General features: G+C 53.4%; 2 protein-coding genes across 24 annotated transcripts in view; both read left to right on the forward strand.

Moving 5' to 3' along the window:
* MAPT (microtubule associated protein tau) overlaps positions 1-21,412 on the forward strand; it is a 135,680-nt gene that overhangs the window by 89,860 nt on the left and 24,408 nt on the right. For 6 of the 23 annotated variants that reach the window (XM_033219370.1, XM_033219499.1, XM_033219446.1 and 3 more), the window contains 3 exons: positions 4,694-4,749; positions 9,136-9,262; positions 14,957-15,222. In XM_033219370.1, the coding sequence (XP_033075261.1) occupies positions 4,694-4,749; positions 9,136-9,262; positions 14,957-15,222 (449 nt within the window). Of the gene's footprint in view, positions 1-188; positions 1,254-4,693; positions 4,750-7,542; positions 7,741-9,135; positions 9,263-11,891; positions 11,946-14,956; positions 15,223-21,412 lie in introns of all 23 variants that reach the window. The other 17 variants (XM_033218006.1, XM_033218334.1, XM_033218257.1 and 14 more) reach the window with 7 other exon arrangements.
* STH (saitohin) lies at positions 18,015-18,446 on the forward strand (the record flags this gene model as incomplete). The annotated part of the gene is made up of 1 exon (XM_033219805.1): positions 18,015-18,446. A coding segment is annotated over one exon (381 nt), but the record flags the coding sequence as incomplete, so codon positions are not given.

Below are 21,412 nucleotides of genomic sequence, written 5' to 3' on the forward strand. Positions count from 1 at the left end.
CTAGAGCAGGAGAGTTGTCATTCCAAGCAAGAAAAGGCAACGAGATGAGCCCAGAGCTGTGCTCCCATCTCTTTGTTAGGGGGCCTAGGATGCCCTCTCAATGTCATTTTGTCCAGGATGATGCTCCCTCTCTTAAGCGATTAATGCGCCCTTGCTAACCTTTTGCTATCACTGCCTCTTCAAACCAGAGGAGTTGAGAGTTCCGGGCCAGCAGAGGAAGGCACCTGAAAGGCCCCTGGCCAATGAGATTAGTGCTCACATCCAGCCTGGACCCTGCGGAGAGGCCTCTGGGGTCTCTGGGCTGTGCCTGGGGGAGAAAGAGCCAGAAGCTCCCATCCCACTGACCGCGAGCCTTCCTCAGCACCATCCCATTTGCCCAGCGCCTCCTCCAACAGGAGGCCCTCGAGAGCCCTCCCAGGAGTGGGGACCAAAAGGCAGGGACTGGGCCGAGGAGGGTCCGACCTTTCCGAAGTCCGCCACCCCTGCGTATCTCCACACAGAGCCTGAAAGTGGTAAGGTGGTCCAGGAAGTCTTCCTCGGAGAGCCAGGGCCCCCAGGTCTGAGCCACCAGCTCGTGTCCGGCATGCCTGGGGCTCCGCTCCTGCCTGAGGGCCCCAGAGAGGCCACACGCCAGCCTTCAGGGACAGGACCTGAGGACACAGAAGGTGGCCACCACGCCCCTGAGCTGCTCAAGCACCCACTTCTGGGAGACCCGCACCAGGAGGGGCTGCCACTGAAGGGAGCCGGGTCCAAAGAAAGGCTGGGGAGCAAGGAGGAGGTGGATGAAGACCGCGACGTCGATGAGTCCTCCCCGCAAGACTCCGCTCCATCCGGGGTCTCCCCAGTCCAAGATGGGCGGCCTCCCCAGACAACCGCCAGAGAAGCCACCAGCGTCCCAGGCTTCCCAGCGGAGGGTGCCATCCCCCTCCCTGTGGATTTCCTCTCCAAAGTTTCCACAGAGATCCCAGCCTCTGAGCCTGAGGGGCCCGGTGCAGGGCGGGCTGAAGGGCAGGACGTGCCCCCTGAGTTCACGTTCCACGTGGAAATCACACCCAACGTGCAGAAGGAGCAGGCGCACTCGGAGGAGGATTCGGGAAGGGCTGCATTTCCAGGGGCTCCTGGAGAGGAGCCAGAGGCCCGGGGCCCCTCTTTGGGAGAGGACACAAAAGAGGCTGACCTTGCAGAGCCCTCTGAAAAGCAGCCTGCTGCTGCTCCGCGGGGAAAACCCGTCAGCCGGGTCCCTCAACTCAAAGGTCTGTGTCTTGAGCTTCCTCACTCCTTCCCTGGGGACCTCCCAGGCCTCCCAGGCTGCGGTTACTGCCACTGAGCTTCAGGCCCTCCCGACTCCTGCTGCTTCCGACATTCCTAGGACGCCACTAAACCGACACCTGCAGCTGCTCCGCTCCCTCGGTCTCCTCCCGTGCCCAGGCTGTGGCCACACGCGCCCCTCACGCTTGCCTGCCACTCTGCATGTCACCAGCACCCCCGCCCCGTGCTCCCCACCTTGTTTGACTCTCTGGCCACTTGATGCGTCCACAATGGCCCATCAGCCCACAGGAGGTTGGTGGATGCCCTCCACCGGCAGGGTGGCAGCTTCCCTCATGGTGTCTAGAACTCTCCAACCCTCCATGTAGGCACAAGCAGCCCCACTTTGCAGATGAGGAAACGGAGCCTCAGAGAAGTACAGTAACTTGCCGAAGGTCACTGAGTAGTAAGTGACAGAGCCAGGTTTGGGATCCAGGTAGGTTGGCTCTGAAAGACATACCTGTCCTGCATCCCACAGCGCCTCCCAGGAGGTGCTAGAGTGTGGACTCCTAACACGGAGATGGGCAGGGTACACACAGCAGGCGACACACACAGCATTCAGAGGTGGCCCAGAGCCCACACTGTGCCTTTGGCTCAGCACCCTGCCCCCACCCGCTCTGCCTTGTGGCAGGAAGATGAGGAGCAGACACAACATCTCCCTGGTCCACATGCCGCCACCTCCCTCAGCAGAGGATGAGGAGATCCACATGCTGGCATTGCAGGGGGCTGAGCAGGGCCCATCTTGAGCCCTCAGTAGCATGACCACAGCAGCCCTTCAGGGTGGGATTGGTGTGGGAAGAGTCCCAAGTATCAGGGAGAGGAGAGTTGGTATTCCACGGGACACCTCATAGCCACAAGGCAAGCTTGTCCATAAATTTGGGGCCCTTGGAATTTCACAGTTATTTGCCAAGCCCAGAAATGGATGTTACTGAAGCTCACAGTTGCAAGCATCTGTTAAATTTTTATTAGATTTTACTTTTAGAGAAAACTTTGAAATGCTATAGATAAAGAAGCCTGTGTTGAAAAGTTAAGACAGAGGCCAGGCACGGTGGCTCACGCCTGTAATCTCAGCACTTTGGGAGGCCGAGACAGGTGGATCACTTGAGGTTAGAAGTTTGAGACCAGTCTGGCCAACATGGTGAGACCCTGTCTCTACTAAAAATACAAAAAATTAGCTAGGCGTGGTGACGGGCACCTGTAGTCCCAGCTACTGGGGAGGCTAAAGCAGAAGTGCTTGAACCCAGGAGGCAGAAGTTACAGTGAGCCAAGATCACACCACTGTACCTCAAGCCTGGGCGACAGAGCGAGACTCTGTCTCAAAAAATAAAATGAAGTAAAATAAAATAAAATAAGAGAGAAAAAATATATCCTATATCCTATAACAGTAGGGGACAAATAACTGACCTGACAGGTTACTACAATATTTCTTCAAATGGTGTTTTCTTGACTACTGGCCTACTGGAGGTGTGTCTGGGTTAAAAAAGTTCCATGGCCCAGTGACTGCTGGAAAAAAAAAAAAAAACCAGACTAAACTAAGTTAAACAGGCTTTTCTGCTGCTGGACTTGTCAGAACCTTTAATGTACTAACGGTCATTGTGACCCTCTGAGAAGGTCACAAGTGGGTTTCCCAAACTTACTCAATACTGCCTGCTAACATTTCCTGGAGGAGAACTTGTTCAGTGCTTCTGCAGTTTGGGAAATGTTGATTTAGCAGGTGATTTTGTTGTGCCATGGATGGTGCTGGTTGATGTGGACAAAGGAAAGAACACGTGAGTCAGATCCGCCTGCGGCTCTTATTAAAGTGCAGGTTGGCCGGGCGCGGTGGCTCAAGCCTGTAATCCCAGCACTTTGGGAGGCCGAGATGGGCGGATCACGAGGTCAGGAGATCGAGACCATCCTGGCTAACACGGTGAAACCCCGTCTCTACTAAAAAAAAATACAAAAAAAATTAGCCGGGCGAGATGGCGGGCGCCTGTAGTCCCAGCTACTCGGGAGGCTGAGGCGAGAGAATGGCGTAAACCCGGGAGGCGGAGCTTGCAGTGAGCTGAGATCTGGCCACTGCACTCCAGCCTGGGCGACAGAGCGAGACTCCGTCTCAACCAAAAAAAAAAAAAAAAAAAAAAAGTGCAGGTTACCAGGTGCCACTTTCGGCTTATAAACCCAGTTGTGGGGTAAGCCTGGGAGTCTTTTAGCAGGTGATTCTGCCATATAGTGTAGTTGGAAAACCTCTGGGCATACTCATTGCTGGTCCCTCTAGAAATCCAGGTGACAATAGCCAACGAGAAGCTCCAAGAGACCCGATTGTCCGTGGGGTAGAGGGAATATGATATTGAAGCCAAAGAAGAAAATCTATCATCAGTTTTCAGCAGTGAGTGTCAAGAGAAGGAGAAGGGTGAGTTAGCACTGATGCTGGCAGACAGGTCAGTGGGTTGGTTTCACCAGGGAGTGTGATGAAGGCTGATGTTGTCTGTGGGAATGTATGATGGTAACTGGTTTGTAGCTAACTGGGGGAAGCGGTGAGGATTCGTGCCGTTCGAAGACCAGCAAGTGGCAAGAAACACACCAGGCCTGGCTCAGGGCTGGGCCAGGCTTGGCTCATCTGAGAGCAGCTGGGGCTGGTGGCCAAAGCCCCCATTAGTGAGGGGTAAGCTTTGGGGGTACAACCAGCAACTAGGGGACAAAGACAACCCTGCCAGACTCTCCTATTCTGGGGGCAAGTGACCAGGAATGGAGATGGGTGGTCAGCATAAGATGGCCAGGAAGGTGGGAATCAGGGCTGCTGGCAATCTAGCTGCATGGGCAAGGGAGCTGGGTGACTCCAGGCAGTTTCCAAGGGCCAGAGGGTGAGCAGGCACCTCGCAGGGAACCAGGGCCAAGCCTGGCTGCAGCGTGGAGACAACTCACCCACCCCCGTCCTTGGATCTTGCAGGAGGCTGGGTCCTCACTGAGCTACCAATATCCATGGCCCTGAGGCTTTTGAAACACCTATCTATGGAGTGGGGCCGGTCCCAGTGGGGTGAGGCTGACCCTGGCAGAAACAGGGCAGGAGCCTGTGGGTTAGGGAGACTGCACCTTCCTTAGATAGCCTCCGTGTCATCATGTCCCTGTGACAGTTTCTGCTGCGTCCCTTCTGCATGGTCCCACCCTCAGCCAGCCTGCTGCCCCCTCTTGCCAGGTTGCTCTAATCAATGACCCCAGTGTGCTGTGTTGATACTAACAATGTGAGACCTAGCACATTCAAGGGAAAAGAGAGCCAACTGGTTTCCACCAGACCCAACTAAACAAAACATGGACCTATCCCAGAGAAATCCAGCTTCACCACAGCTGGCTCTTTCTGTGAACAGTGAAAATGGAGTGTGACAAGCATTCTTATTTTATATTTTATCAGCTCGCATGGTCAGTAAAAGCAAAGACGGGACTGGAAGCGATGACAAAAAAGCCAAGGTAAGCTGACGATGCCACGGAACTCTGCAGCTGGTCCAGTTTACAGAGAAGCTGTGCTTTATGTCTGATTCATTCTCATATATAATGTGGGGAGCATTTGTCACTAAAGTATGGCTGTCATTTAAAGTGCTTTGTATTTGGGGGCAGGGTTTTAAAAAGTCCAGCATTTATTAGTTTTGATACTTACCCCAGGGAAGAGAAGTTGGCAGGTTCATGAAGTCATGCTCCTAATTCCAGCTTTCTTAGTGTAGTTTCAGTGAGACCCTGACAGTAAATGAAGGTGTGTTTGAAAACCAACCCCAGGACAGTAAATGAAATTGTGTTTGAAAACCAACCCCAGGACAGTAAATGAAGCCATCTGCTCACTGCATAAACTGCACCCCAATCTTTGCCCATCCTTCTCAGTATTTCACTTCACCCATCGTTTACTCCCTCAATGACTTGGTGTCTGGGAAAAGGCTCCCGTAATTGCACAGTGGCGTTTTTCCTGGAAAATCGCACCATGGCTCTAGATAAGACCTATTTTTCTTAAAGGTATCTAAAATTTCCAGCATAAATTCTGTCTGAAACACCTGAATTTTAATCAGTACTGGAGCCCAGAGGGCATCTCCAGTTACCACATAGCTCTGAGCGTTCAGTGGTGTGTTGGTGTGTTGGGGGCTACTCCCGGAAGTGCCTGCAGAGTCAGGGCTCCCCAGCCTCACCTAGTGAGGCAGCAGAAGGGCCTGCAGGAATTTGGAGAGCTGCCCTTTGGGTCCCTGAAGTGATAGTGACAGCTGCTTGTCAATCATGGTGCACATTTAGTGCCGGGGGCAGGGGTCAGGGAATACCAGCCTTATGCATGCATGCATTCATTCATTCATTCATGCAGCACACATGGGTACGACATCCCTGCCCTGGAGTTGCCTAGATTCTAGGGAGGGGAAAGATCTATTACTGTGGACCTCTGCCAGGTGGGGAGTGTTGCTGGTAGAGAGAGGCCGTGTGCAGCGAGGAAGGAGGGGTCATCAATACCCCCACCCCAGCTTTGCTTTCTTGTCATCATCCCCAGGGCCCCAGCCTGTGTCCCTCCTCTCCCATTGCTGCTTCATTTCCTGGGTTCTCCTTACCAAGCCTGGCCACACAGAGGGTCTCCGCCGCTTCCATGGGGAATTGGAAAGCAATAAGATAACATCCCCAAGAAGCCCAATGAAGTCTGGGTCAGGACCCTTCTTTGAGCTGACTCGCTCTTGGAAACACTTCGAGGCTTAGCTTCCCCACTTTGTTTTCTGAGAGCGCTACCTCTTCCCCTCCAAACATCCCGTTCTCCTCTGGGGCCATGCCCACCCATCAAAATCCCCCAAGGGTAGGATGAACTGTGGGTGTCAGTCACCATCTATCCTGCATCCTGGTTCCAGGTCCCCCCATCTCCCGCCGCCTCCCCAGGGACAGGTGTGCAGACATCCGTCTCTGGCTGCTTCCTCATGTGGAATGGGTTCAAAAGTTAGCAGTGTTGTTTACACTGGCAAACTGAAAAAAAGAAAAAGAGAAAACATTGGAGGCTTGGCACAGTGGCTCATGCCTGTAATCCCAGCACTTTGGGAGGCTAAGGTGGGAGGACCTCCCGAGCCCAAGAGTTCTAGACCAGCCTGGGCAACATAGCAAGACCCCATCTCTAAAACAGAAATTTAATTGGCCAGGCAGAGGTGGGAGGATCACTTGAGCCCAAAAGGTGGAGGCTGCAGTGAGCCGTGATGGCACCACTGCACTCCAGCCAGGGCAACAGAGGGAGACCCTGTCTCTAAAACAAACAATGACAAAAAAAGAGTTAACATTGGCCAGATTAGGATTTACCAAATAGTGTTAATATTAGTTTGATTTGAGACTTTAATCAGAAAACACATGTGTGGTGGGGGTGGGCGTAACCTAAGATAGAATCTTTCCAACTTGGGGCGGGCACACTCCTGATTGAGTCTGTCAGTGTGGTGGAAGAGGCCATGGGTTAATGGGCAGGCAGAAAAGCACCTTGCCTGGAATTGAGTAGAAAGTAAGGCCCTTCATGGCCAGGCGCGGTGGCTCAAGCCTGTAATCCCAGCACTTTGGGAGCCCGAGACGGGCGGATCACGAGGTCAGGAGATCGAGACCATCCTGGCTAACACGGTGAAACCCCGTCTCTACTAAAAATACAAAAAAACTAGCTGGGCGAGGTGGCGGGCGCCTGTAGTCCCAGCTACTCCGGAGGCTGAGGCGGGAGAATGGCGTAAACCCGGGAGGCGGAGCTTGCAGTGAGCTGAGATCCGGCCACTGCACTCCAGCCCGGGAGACAGAGCAAGACTCTGTCTCAACAACAACAACAAAAAAAGAAAGTAAGGCCCTTCGGACCCATGACACACTTGGGGACATTTTCTTGAGTAACATCCTAAGATTCATGTACCTTGATGATCTCCATCAACTTACTCATGTGACGCACCTTTAAACCAGTGGTCTCCAAATTCAGGGGCACAGTAACATCTAACAGGCTGGAGAAAGAACATACTAGAACTTCCATTCCTTTGTCATGTCCTCTTCTAAAAGCTTTGTCAGATGTGAGTTGAGTAAGTTGGTCATATAAGAAGTATGATTGGGGAGGATGGTCACTTTCCTGTTCTTACTGATCAGATGGGATGTTAAGGGTACCTGATTCAAACAGCCTGGAGATCACTGCTTTCAACCATTACCTGCCTTATTTATTTTTAGTTACTGTCCTTTTTTCAGTTTGTTTTCCTCCTCCATGTGCTGACTTTTATTTTGATTTTATTTATGTTTATGTTTAAGACATCCACACGTTCCTCTGCTAAAACCTTGAAAAATAGGCCTTGCCTTAGCCCCAAACACCCCACTCCTGGTAGCTCAGACCCTCTGATCCAACCCTCCAGCCCTGCCGTGTGCCCAGAGCCACCTTCCTCTCCTAAATACGTCTCTTCTGTCACTCCCCGAACTGGCAGTTCTGGAGCAAAGGAGATGAAACTCAAGGTAAGGAAACCACCTTTGAAAAGAACCAGGCTGCTCTGCTGTGGTTTGCAAATGTGGGGGTTTTTTTGTTTTTTGTTTTTTAGCCTCAAAGACCTTTCTTCAAATGAGCTTTGACACAGAAGCACCGTGTAAATAGTTAGAATTCTGGGCAAAGAGGAAAAGAGAGCTGGGGGCCGTACCTCTCAGCACCCCACAGGCTCTCCTAGCAGCAGCCCCTCAGACACCTGGTGGGACCTTGGTTTCCAAACTGCTACTCTAAGGCTGGGCACAGTGGCTCACACCTGTAATCCCAGCTCTTTGGGAGGGTGGATCACCTGAGGTCAGGAGTTCGAGACCAGCCTGGCCAACATAGTGAAACCCTGTCTCTACTATAAATACAAAAATTAGCCGGGCGTGGTGGTATGCACCTGTAATTGCATCTACTCGGGAGGCTGAGGCACAAGAATTGCTTGAACTCCAGAAGCAGAGGTTGCAGTGAGCCAAGATTGTGCCACTGGGCTCCAGCTTGGGTGACAGAGCAAGACCCTGTCGCAAAATTTTTTTTAACAACAAACCCAAAGTGGCTACTCTCATTGGGTTCCTTTGCCCATTCCTGATTTTGGTAAGCAGAAATGTTTCCAGATTCCCCTGATCTGGGTAGGACGGCATCAGGCCACAGCAACACTGCCCTGTGAGCTCACTCCCCCCTGGACTAGCTTGTGGTCCTTAGTTAATGTCAGTTTCTTTTTTGAGTTTGTTTTATGTCTAAGGATCATCTGCTGGGTAGCCGAACCCAGGGACTGCCCTAGTCCCTAGACTGTGCCATGCCCGACTCTGACAACCAGTTTTGTCAGTGATGCTGGTGCTCCCCTCCTCGGGTGCTCACCTGCTCTGAGCACACCCAAGGAGTTCCTGACGCCTTAGGGTTGTTTGGGAGAGAATGAAAGAACACAACGTAGCTCTCTTTAGCATCCTTGGCCAGGTTCAACACTGTCTCCAAGGGCCTCTGGTGGAACCAACCACCATCAGCCAAATAAATCCATAATTAGAGTCAGAAAATGGATGTCTGCCTACGCATAGTGCACTAATGTCCTGCCGATTGATAGACATGGAGAGTGACTTGATCATTGCTGTAAGCTCTGCTGGCCTTGGCACAACTCATGCTGATAATTAATGCACACAGTTCCTCTGAGAGGAAATGTCCTCAGGGAACTTGGAGTTTGGGTGGGGATGTGGATTTGTGTGCCCAGAAAGCCCTCATGATTGTAGCAGACACTTGGGGCATCTAGAAGGCAAAGGGTCACCCCAGTCTTAACCGCGTTTTGAGTCAAGGTGCGGAGTGGGGCTGGTGTTGACTCTTGGTGGCAGCAGCTTTTCCCAATGGTGAAAAAACCCTCGACCATGTTTCATTTACAGGGGGCTGATGGGAAAACGAAGATCGCCACACCCCGGGGAGCGGCCCCTCCAGGCCAGAAGGGCCAAGCCAACGCCACCAGGATTCCAGCAAAAACCCCGCCCGCCCCAAAGACACCACCCAGCTCTGGTAAGAAGAATGTTCTCTTGAATCTTAGAGGAAGCTGAAGCTCTCAGAGGTACAGCCTTCATTTTAGGAGGCCTTAGGCCACTGAGAATGAACGATCCCTGGCAGCTGGTCAGCACCTTGCAGTTTACTAAGCACCGAGTCTTCATTTCCTTCGCAGTTCTTCTGATTTCTGAGGCAGATGTTGAATCCCCACGTTTTTGTTTGTTTTGTTTTGTTTTTGAGATGGAGTTTCGCTCTTGTTGCCCAGGCTGGAGTGCGGTGGCGCGATCTCAGCTCACTGCAACCTCCACTTCCCGGGTTTAAGCAATCCTCCTACCTCAGCCTCCCTAGTAGCTGGGATTACAGGCACCTGCCACCACACCCGGCTAATTTTTTGTATTTTCGATAGAGACGGGGTTTCGCCATGTTGGCCAGGCTGGTCTCGAACTCCTGACCTCAGGTGATCCACTTGCCTTGGCCTCCCATGGTGCTGGGATTACAGGCGGGAGCCACCACTCCCAGCCTGAATCCTCACTTTTTATCAGTGAAGAAATTGATAATTTCTGATTCTGCAGCATGATAAAAAAAAAAAAAAATACAGAAAAAGGGAAAAAAAAAGAAAGAAATCGAGCCTCTGAGAGTTTGCTTGACTGAGTCTAACCAGCTCATTTTAAGCCCGAGGAAAATGTGGTCATATGGCTACTAAATGGCAGCTCTCGGAGCCTCTCTGGCCCCAGGTCCAGGGTTCCATAAAGGCAGCCCCAGCATGGTGTGTTTGCAGTCCCCAAATGAGACTGAAGACAAATGTCTCTGGAGACAGAGCAGCAGCCTGGATAGGTCACAATGGGTGACGTCACTTAGGGCTCAACCCCCAGGCAGCTTAACTTGCTGGGGACGTTAGGAGTCTGCTGCAAAACCTGAGGGTCTTAGCTGAGCAGTCACAGGCTGGGCCCATTGCCCTGGGCTCCTGTGAGTAAAACCCAGTCAGTTTTGAGTACCCAGTAAGGCATCCATCTAGTTATTTTGCAGTCGGGGTGCTGTTAAGAACAGTCGCGGCTGGGCATGGTGGCTCATGCCTGTAATCCCAACACTTTGGAGGCTGAGGAGGGTGGATCACCTGAGGTCAGGAGTTCGAGACCAGCCTGGCCAACATGGCGAAACCCTGTCTTTACTAAAAATACAAAAAAATTAGCTGGACGTGGTAGCAGGTGCCTATAATCCCAGCTACTTAGGAGGCTGAGGCAGGAGAATCGCTTGAACCCGGGAGGCGGAGGTTGCAGCGAGCCGAGATCACGCCATTGCACTCCAGCCTGGGCAACAAAAGTGAGACTCTTTCTCGAAAACAAACAAAACAAACAGGCCGGGCGCAGTGGCTCACGCCTGTAATCCCAGCACTTTGGGAGGCCGAGGCGGGCGGATCACAAGGTCAGGAGATCAAGACCATCCTGGCTAACTTGGTGAAACCCCGTCTCTACTAAAAATAGAAACAATTAGCCAGGCTTGGTGGTGGGCGCCTGTAGTCCCACTACTCAGGAGGCTGAGGCAGGAGAATGGCGTGAACCCGGGAGGCGGAGCTTGCAGTGAGCCAAGATCGCGCCACTGCACTCCAGCCTGGGCGACATAGTGAGACTCCGTCTCAAAACAAACAAACAAACAAAAAACAAAGAAAACAGTCATCCTCTTTCGGGATTAGGGACAGCCTCCCTGAGCACTTCTCTGTCCCATTGCCCCAGTAAAGTGTCCCGCCACTGGGTTTAGACCCTGCACCACGTAGGGGTGTCTGACCTGCACTTGCTCCTTGGTGGTGTGCAGGCAGCCTGTGGCTCTTGCTGCAGGCTGTGGCCAAAGCCTGGCCTGGATCTTCTCCCTGGCCTGAGGGAGCTGCCCAGAGCCTGCCCAGCACCTGCTGCGTGTCTTTGTGGTGGCGTTTCACACACGCGGTGCGGTGGCGGCCCCAAGGATGGCCGCTCACTAAGGCTCGTTGTTTTTGTCTTTTCGCTTCGTGTTTTCTGGCCTGGTGTTTTTCTCATAGACATGGTGATCCAGGGATAATTCCCAGAATTTTGACAGGATTTTAAGTAGGGTTTGGATCCTGCTGTTTTTTTCACTTAACATTGGGCCAGTTGACTCACACGCTGTTTTTTGTGGTTGTTTTTTTGAGACAGAGTCTCACTGTGTCGCCCAGGCTGGAGTGCAGTGGCATGATCTTGGCTCGCTGCAACCTCTTCTTCCCAGGTTCCAGCAATTCTCCTGCCTCAGCCTCCTGAGTAGCTGGGACTATAAGCACAGGCCACCAAGCCCTGCTAATTTTTGTATTTTTAGTAAAGACAGGGTTTCACCGTATTGACCAGGCTGGTCTCGAACTCCTGACCTCAAGTGATCTGCCCACCTCGGCCTCCCAAAGTGCTGGGATTACAGGGGACTCACACTTTGTAACAACCTGAAACAAGGTCATGCATTTCCCTTTGGGTCTTACCTGCTCTTCGGTGGCTGCCTGCATGTGGAGAGACCCTCCCCTTGGGCCTCCTCCACCTTGTCTCAGAATGGGGCCCCTGCTGGGCCGGCCGTGGGTGCCTGCCATGTGAAGGACTCATTAAGGCCCCATTTAACCCTGATGATAATGAGGCTTTTGTGGATTTTTCTCTTTAAGCGACCAAGCAAGCGCAGAGAAAACCACCCCCTGCAGAGCCCAAATCTGAGAGAGGTACTCAGGAGCCTGCTTCACTGGGAGCAGCCTCCCTTTGCATGTGTGGCTGTTCCCTGGCTTGTGTTTCTAGAGCCGAGAGGACCCTTTTCTGCAATGCAGGGTTCACACAGGGTTCGCAGCCTGAAGATGGAGCAGTCCGAATTCTCTTCCCCAAATTTTGTGCAGCTGTGTTTGTCCGATGGGCTTTCTAATCCTGTGTGCTCTCCTTGACTTCAGGGACAATGGCATTACAGGCATGAACCACCATGCATGGCTGTCTCCCTATTTTTCAGATGAAGACATAGGCTTAGGGAGGTCAGGTGACTTGCCCAAGACCACTCTGCAAGTAAGAGGCATGAAAAGGATTTGGAGCCACCACCACCAAGCCCGCTGGTCACCCTGGGTCTCTGAAGTCAGGGAGGCAGAGGATGGGAGATCTGAGGAGGCAGAGAGGCTGAGCCTGGAGGCCCTGGAGGCCAAGGCCCCATCTGTTGTTTCCTTATGTAGAAAAGAAGAGGCTTCATGTGTTCTGTTGCCACAAAGCTTGACTACTTCAGGAACATCCAAGACATGGAAATCAGCAGGGCACGGTGGCTCACGTCTATAATCCTGGCACTTTGGGAGGCTGAGGTGGGAGAATTGCTTGAGGCCAGAAGTTCAAGACCAGCCTGTGCAACATAGTCAGACCCCGTCTCTATAAAAAACATTATTTAAAAAAGAGACATGGAATTCTTTAAATCCTAAAAACTGGTGCTGGCTGGGCGCGGTAACTCACGCCTGTATTCCCAGCACTTTGGGAGGCTGAGGCAGGTGGATCATCTAAGGTCAGGAGTTCAAGACCAGCCTGGCCAACATGGTAAAACCTCTACTAAAGAAGTCTCTAGGGAGGCCGAGACGGGCGGATCACAAGGTCAGGAGATCGAGACTATCCTGACTAACATGGTGAAACCCTGTCTCCTAAAAAATACAAAAAAAAAACTAGCCGGGCAAGGTGGCGGGCGCCTATAGTCCCAGCTACTCTGGAGGCTGAGGCAGGATAATGGCATAAACCCGGGAGGCGGAGCTTGCAGTGAGCTGAGATCCGGCCACTGCACTCCAGCCTGGGCGACAGAGCCAGACTCCATCTCAAAAGCAAAAGAAAAAAAAAAAAAAGAAGTCTCTACTGGCCGGGCGCGGTGGCTCACGCCTGTAATCCCAGCACTTTGGGAGGCGGAGGCGGGCAGATCATGAGGTCAGGAGATCAAGACCATCCTGGCTAACATGGTGAAACCCCGTCTCTACTAAAAATACAAAAAATTATCCAGGCGTAGTGGCGGGCGCCTGTAGTCCCAGCTATTCGGGAGGCTGAGGCAGGAGAATGGCGTAAACCTGGGAGGCGGAGCTTGCAGTGAGCCAAGATTGCGCCACTGCACTACAGCCTGGGCGACAGAGCGAGACTTCGTCTCAAAAAAAAAAGAAGTCTCTACTAAAAATACAAAAATACAGTCTCTACTAAAATAAGTCTCTACTAAAAATACAAAAGTTAGCCAGGCATGGCACTGCATGCCTGTAATCCCAGGATTCCCAGGATTCTCCTCCCAGCCACGGGAGGCTGAGGCATGAGAATCGCTTGAACCTGGGAGGCAGAGCTTGCAGTGAGCCGAGATCACGCCACTGCACTCCAGCCTGGGTGACAGAGCGACACTCCGTCAAAAAAATAAATAAATAAATAAATAACAACAACAAAACTAGTGCTTATTCGTCGCTGACCAAGTTGCCCATTGGCTACATGTGTGCTTCAAACAAAGAGCTGCCCTTCTCCAGGTCTGGCCAGCAGGTATGTGTTACAGCGAATGCCTGGGGCAGCGGCAGGGGCATTGCTGTGGGAAGCTTCCAGACCAGCAGGAAAGCAAAGTTCTCAGACTGCAGGGGAGCTAAGCGCACCTCAGCACAGAGTGAGGCCTGCAGTTCTCAGACTTCAGTCTTTGGGGAGCTTGAGAAAAGTGAGCTTTTCAGGCCCCACCCCTAGAGATTCTGCTCTATCCACTCTCAATGGGGCCCAGAAATTTGCACTTTACAAGTCCTACTTTCCTCCTTGAAAGCTCCAGAGATTCTGACGCAGGGTTCCGTGGGCCAGACTTCGGAAAACACGGACCCATGAGATGGAATAGCAGAGTGTTGAAGTGTAACAGGGACCTGGGAAGTGCAGTAACAGAAGCAAGTTTGGGGGTAAAGGACACCCAGAGGAGGGAGGGACAGCATCTGCGTGGAGAGGAGAGGAGACCTCCCCAGCAGCTTCTGGGGTGTTGGAAAGGTGCACTTACTGCTATGCATGGCAGGTGGGGAACTGTATGGCACTGGCACAGCAGCATGAAGTGGCATGGCTCGTGTGGACAGTTAGGAACAAGCGGGTGTGGAGCAGGCATCCTGTTCTGGAGCCCAGATCCCACAGAGGAGCCAGGGAGCTGGCAGGAGCCCTGAACTAGCCGAACAGCTGAACATTCACCCTGTGGAGAAAGGGTCAGGAGCGTCCAGGCTTGAGGGCACAGCTGGGTCCCGTCACTGTGTCACCCTTATTTAGGATAAAGGCCCTAAAGAATTGCACTAGAGGTTGGCAAAGCATATCTACCACCTCCTGGAGCCACCCTGGCTGCAGGGGTTATAATTATATCCATTTTCAAATTAAGGCCTCTGAGCTCAGAGAGGGGAAGTGACTTGTCTGAGACCACACAGCTTGTTGGAGCCCATCTCTTGACCCAAAGACCGAGGGGCCAAGTTGGCCACCTCTCTGGGAGCCAGTGTTGTATGGTGGTTGATGGTTTTCCATTGCTTTCCTGGGAAAGGGGTGTCTCTGTCCCTAAGCAAAAAGGCAGGGAGGAGGAGATGCTTCTCCAGGGCGGCTGCCTCCTGCTGCTGTAGCTGCGCTTCCAACCTGGCCTCCACCTGCCTAACCCAGTGAGCCTGGGAATGGACCTGCGGGACAGGCAGCCCCCAGGGCCTTTTCTGACCCCCACCTGAGTCCTGGCTTCACTCCCTCCCTTCCTCCCCAGGTGAACCTCCAAAATCAGGGGAACGCAGCGGCTACAGCAGCCCCGGCTCCCCGGGCACTCCCGGCAGCCGCTCCCGCACCCCGTCCCTTCCAACCCCTCCAGCCCGGGAGCCCAAGAAGGTGGCGGTGGTCCGTACTCCCCCCAAGTCGCCGTCTTCCGCCAAGAGCCGCCTGCAGACAGCCCCCGTGCCCATGCCAGACCTGAAGAACGTCAAGTCCAAGATCGGCTCCACTGAGAACCTGAAGCACCAGCCGGGAGGCGGGAAGGTAAGAGAGGCTGGCTGCGCGTGGAGATGTGGGGGGCTGCGCCTGGGAGGCGGAAAGGTAAGAGAGGCTGGCTGCGCGTGGAGATGTGGGGGGCTGCGCCTGGAAGGGTGGAGCTGCGCCTGGAGGGGTAGGGCTGCGCCTGGAGGGGTAGGGCTGCGCCTGGAGGGGTAGGGCTGCTAATGGAGAGGTAGGGCAGCACGTGGAGGTGCGCGGCTGAGCATGGAGCCATGGGGCTGCGCACGGAGCAATGGGGCTGCGCGTGGAGGTGCGCCGCTGTGCCTGGAGCTGTGGGGCTCCCCGCACCTGGGCTCAGCTACCACCCCCGCATAATACCCCGGTCCCGTCCAGACCCTCTTCAAGGAAGTTCAGTTCTTTATTGGGGTCTCCACTACACTGAGAGTGCTCTCCTCAGGCGAGAGCACGTTCTGGCTCTTCTCTTGCCCCTTCAGTCCCTGTTAATCGGACCGAGATGGCAGGGCTGTGTCTCCACGGCCGGAAGCTCTCATAGTCAGGGCACCCACAGCGGCTCCCCACCTGCCTTCTGGGTAGAACACGCTGCCACCCATAGGTGGGCATCTCCACTCATGGGCCATCTGCTTAGGTTGGGTTCCTCTGGATTCTGGGGAGATTGGGGGTTCTGTTTTCATCAGCTGATTCTTTTGGGGGCAAGTGGGTGCTCACGAGCTCTCCAGCTTCCTAAAGGTGGAGAAGCACGGACTTCCAGGGGCCTGGCCTGGACCCCTTTCTCCACTCCTGTCCCTGTGCCCCTCATCTGGGTGCGTTAGGGCTGACATACAAAGCACCGCAGTGAAAGAACAGCAGTGTGCCTCCTCACCAGCCAGGTGTGGGTGGTGGGTGTCTTCCAAGGCCTCTCTGTGGCCGTGCATAGCCACCTCCACCCTGCGCTGCCGCGGTCTTCCCTCTGTGTGTGCTCCCTGGCTCTGCACGCGCTCATCTTATAAGAACACCATGGCGGCTGGGCGTGATGGCTCATGCCTGTAATCCCAGCATTTTGGGAGGCCAAGGCGGGCGGATCATGAGGTCAGGAGTTCGAGACCAGCCTGAGCAACAGGGTGGAACCTCATCTCTACTAAAAATACAAAAATTAGCTGGGCATGGTGGTAGCGCATGCCTGTAATCCCAGCTACTCAGGAGGTTGAGGCAGGAGAACCGCTTGAACCGGGGAGGCAGAGGTTGCAGTGAGCTGAGATAGTGCCATTGTACTCCAGTCTGCACAACAGAGTGAGACTCCATCTCAAAACAAGAAAAAAAAGAAAGAAAAGAACGCTATTGCTTAGGGCCCAGCCTGATGACCTCATATTTCACTTAATCACCTCTCTAAAGGCCCTGTCTCCAAATAGAGTCATGTTCTAAGGTACGGGGGGGTTAGGGCTTCAACATATGAATTTGTGGGGACCACAGTTCAGCCCAGGACCCCCTTCCCAACACCCAGCAGAGCTGGGGTAGGGTGAAGAGGAGGCTGGGGGTGCGGAGGACCACAGCTCACTCTGAGTCTGCAGATGTGCTGGGCCTTCTGGGCACTGGGCCTCGGGGAGCTAAGGGCTTTCTGAAACCCTGGGCCTGTGTGTCAGCTTGCCGCCCCAACGCAGGCGCTCTCCACACCGTTGAATTTCTTATCACTTGGGCCTGAGCCTGGGCCATGTGGAGGGAGGGTGGGCGCCAGTGCATGTGGGCACCTTGCCTCAAACCCTGCCACCTACCCTGGCCCAGGCTTCGATGCAGGAGCCCCCTTGCCCCTGAACAAGCCTGTGGGTGCAGCGTCGCATCCCGTCAGGCTGGAAATAGACGGTTGGGTTAAAAGGGATGCATGTGTAGACCCTGCCTCTCTGCATCGAGCCTCCTTTGAGTGCCCCTGCGTGCCAGACCATGCACAGAGGTGGAGAAGACTCAGCTGTGCCCTGGAGCACCTCCTCTCATCAAGGAAAGGACAGACAGTGGCTCCCCTGTGGCCATGGGGACAAGGGCAGAGCTCCCTGGAACACAGGAGGGAGGGAGGGAGGGAAGAGAGCATCTCAGGATCTCCCTCTTGATGGCGAACAATCTGGGTTAAATTAAAAGTCCGGCCTCTCCCTGCTTAGGCATGTGGAGCTTGTAGTGGAAGAGGGTCTCTGGACCCTCACCCACCACAATGGCCTGGTTAGAGGCCTTGGGGAAATAACTCACAGGTGACCCAGGGCCTCTGTCCTGTACCACAGCTGAGGGAAACTGTCCTGCGCTTCCACTGGGGACAATGCGTTCCCTCCTCTCCAGACTTTCCAGTCCTCATTCGGTTCTCGAAAGTCGCCTCTAGAAGCCCCATCTCGGGACCACTGTGACCTTCATTCTCCAGGGTGCCTGGGCCCTGGTGCTGCCCAAGAGCCCAGAGGGGCCCTCACTGGCCTTTCCTGCCTTTTCTCCCATTGCCCACCCATGTACCCCCATCCTGCTCCAGCACCCAGACTGCCATCCAGGCACACCCAGGATCTCCTTAAGTCACATGACAGGCAGTACCCGCAAAGTGCTCCCTTCCCCCCAGTCTGAATCTGCTGCTCCCTGTCTGGGGTTCCCCACCCATGCACCCCCCGGGGGCCCCTGGGTTCTGCCATGCCCTGCCCAGTGTCCCACAGCAGGGAATGTCCTTCTCTCCTTATCTCTTCCCTTCCCTTAAACCCAAGTTCAGTTGCCATCTCCTCCAGGAAGTCTTCCTGGATTCCCCTCTCTCTTCTCAAAGCCCCTGAAAACCCTGACCACACTGAACATGCTTGTGCTGCTCCCTAGTCTGGGCCGTGACTGAGGGTGAAGGCCGAGTCTCACGCGTTTTTGTAGTGCCCACAAGACTGTGCAGGTGGCCGGCCCTCATTGAATGCAGGGTTAATTTAACTCGGGCTCTGTGTGAGTGGATGATTCAGGTTGCCAGAGACAGAACCCTCAGCTTAGCATGGGAGGTAGCTCCCCTGTTGACCCTGAGTTCATCTGAGGTTGACTTGGAAGGTGTGGGCACCGTTTGGCCCAGTTCTTACAGCTCTGAAGAGAGCAGCAGGAATGGGGCTGAGCAGGGAAGACAGCTTTCCATTGAAGGCCCCTTTCAGGGCCAGAACTGTCCCTCCCACTCTGTGGCTGCCCTGCCTGTGCCCATGAGGGGTGAGAGTCAAGCGACCTCATGCCAAGTATAGAAAGGGGCAGGCCGGGCGCGGTGGCTCAAGCCTGTAATCCCAGCACTTTGGGAGGCCAAGACGGGCGGATCACGAGGTCAGGAGATCGAGACCATCCTGGCTAACATGGTGAAACCCCGTCTCTACTAAAAAAAAAAAATACAAAAAACTAGCCGGGCGAGGTGGCGGGCGCCTGTAGTCCCAGCTACTCGGGAGGCTGAGGTAGGAGAATGGCGTAAACCCGGGAGGCGGAGCTTGCAGTGAGCTGAGATCCGGCCACTGCACTCCAGCCTGGGCGACAGAGCAAGACTCCATCTCAAAAAAAAAAAAAAAGAAAGGGGCAGACGGGGCCCCAGGTTATGACGTCATCATGCTGGGCGGAGACGGCACATCCAAATGTACTAAAGGGTTAAAGGAGAAAGGGTGACTTTACTTTTCTTGAGATATTTTGGGGGATGAAGTATGGAAAAGTGGCAGAGGACGCAGTCACAGCCTCCCTTAAATGCCAGGAAAGCCTAGAAAAATTGTCTGAAACCAAACCTCAGCCATCACAAAGACCAACACATGAATCTCCAGGAAAGAAGAAAAAAAGTCATACGGGGTCCACGCACAAGGGCCTTTAAAACGACCCGCTGGAGGGTCTCAGGCCTTCTCCTCCTAGATTGGCCTGAAGGCTCCATGAGGTTTTGCTGAGACCTTTGGGTCCCTGTGGCCTCATGTGTGCCCAGCATACAGTAAGTGCTCAATAAATGTTTGGCTAAAAAAGAGACAAAGCTGGAGGAGTCTGAAGAATCACTCAATCCTGCCAGAACAGATGCTCACACCGAAGACAGAAGAGCAGGAGCCAAGTCAGGTTTGGGAACCTGCAGAGGCTGAAAACCACCGCAGATTGCTGTAAATCATTCGGGAAAAAAAACAGAAAACGTCTGTTTTCTCCTTTGTGCTTTTCTCTGTTTTCGGGATTTGCTACAGTGAACATGTATTGCTTTGGGGGCCCCAAATTGAATTATTTTTAAAGGAAAATGCAGATAATCAGGTGGCCACACTGGAGCTCTGGCTGGGTAGGGGTAGAGATTGCAGGGAAGGAGGAAGAGCTGGGTGGGATGCCAGGCAGGAAAAGCCCGTAGACCCCACCGATCTTGTAGTGAGCCGTGGGCAGCGGTGTTCCATCCTGACTGCAAAAGGGAGCACCTGGGGGGAAGAGGGGATTCTTTTAAACACCATTCCAGTGCCCGAGCACCCCGGACCTGTTGTCATCTTGGGTTGGGCTTCCCCTGGGTGACTTGTGCAGCCTGGCTGAGACTCAGTGGCCCTAGGATCTTACTGCTGACACCTACCCTCAATCTCAACCACTGTGGCCTCCTGTGCACCCTGATCCAGTGACTCATTTTCCACTTTCGGTCCCAACTCTATTCCTATTTGCAGGTTCCAAGCGCCTGGCTCCTCAGTAAACTCAGACCCAGCCAGGCCAGCCCATGGGTCCCACATGCCCCTTGCCAAGCTCATCCCCGCCCTGTCTGGCCTGCGGGAGTGGGGGTGTGTCTAGACACAGAGACAGAGGACCAGCTTTTAAAACATTTTGTTGGGGCCAAGTGTGGTGACTCACACTTAATCCCAACACTTGGGGAGGCCAAGGCAGAAGGATCACTTGAGTCCACGAGTTGGAGACCAGCCTGGGCAACATACGGAGACCCTGTCTTTACAATTTTTTTTTTTTTTAATTAGCTGGGCATGTTGGCACTTGCCTGTGGTTCCAGCTACTCCAGAGGCTGAGGTGGGAGGACTGCTTGAGCCTGGGAGGTCAAGGCTGCAGTGAGCCATGTTCACGCCACTGAACGCCAGCCTGGGCGAGACCCTGTATCAAAAAAGTAAAGTAAAATGAATCCTGTACATTACATTAAGGCGCCCCAAATTGTACTTAGAAGGATTTCATAGTTTTAAATACTTCTGTTATTTAAAAAATTAAATAACTGCAGCATATAAGTTAGGTTCTTAATGGAGGGGAAAAAGAATACAAGAAAAAAAAAGAATCTAGAAACAAAGATAAGAGCAGAAATAAATCAGAAAACACAACCTTGCACTCCTAATTAAAACAAACAAACAAACAAAAAAAAACAGTGAAGAAAACACAACCAGTAAAACAGAACATATAACAGCATCAAAAGCTGGCTCCTGGCTGGGCGCAGTGGCGCATGCCTGTAATCCCAGCACTTTGGGAGGCTGGTGCTGCAGGATCGCTTGAGACCAGGAGTTCAAGGTTGCAGTGAGCTATGATCACACCACTACACCCCAGCCTGGGCAACAGAGCGAGACTGAGACCTATTTAAAAAAAGAAAGAAAGGCCGGGCGCGGTGGCTCAAGCCTGTAATCCCAGCACTTTGGGAGGCCGAGACGGGCGGATCACAAGGTCAGGAGGTCGAGACCATCCTGGCTAACCCGGTGAAACCCCGTCTCTACTAAAAAATATAAAAAACTAGCCGGGCAAGGTGGCGGGCGTCTGTAGTCCCAGCTACTCTGGAGGCTGAGGCGGGAGAATGGCGTAAACCCGGGAGGCGGAGCTAGCAGTGAGCTGAGATCCAGCCACTGCACTCCAGCCTGGGCGACAGAGTGAGACTCTGTCTCAAAAAAAAAAAAGAAAGAACAGAAAAGCTGATTCCTTCCTTATTTCATTCCTTTATTCATTCATTCAGACAACATTTATGGGGTACCTCTGAACACCAGGCTCTGTGCTAAGAGCTTTTGCCCCCAGGGCCCAGGCCAGGGGACAGGGGCAGATGAGCAGAGAAACAGGGCCAGTTGCAGCAGCAGGAGGAATGGTAGGATGGAGAGTTTGGCCAGGGAAGAACATGCAAGGGGAGCAACCCACACAAGTCAGCAAGCCAGAGAAGACAAGCAGACCCTTGTTTGCTGTTGGGGACCTGGGGACCTGTTCAGTAGCCTTTGAAAGGACAGCCCCCACCCAGAGTGCTGGGTGCAGGAGCTGAAGGAGGATAGTGGAACACGGTAACGTGGAGCTCTTCAGATAACATGGAGCTCTT

The sequence above is a fragment of the Trachypithecus francoisi genome, unplaced genomic scaffold (assembly GCF_009764315.1).
Source record: "Trachypithecus francoisi isolate TF-2019V2 unplaced genomic scaffold, Tfra_2.0 Contig00057_ERROPOS647011, whole genome shotgun sequence".
Classification (NCBI taxonomy): Eukaryota; Metazoa; Chordata; class Mammalia; order Primates; family Cercopithecidae; genus Trachypithecus; species Trachypithecus francoisi.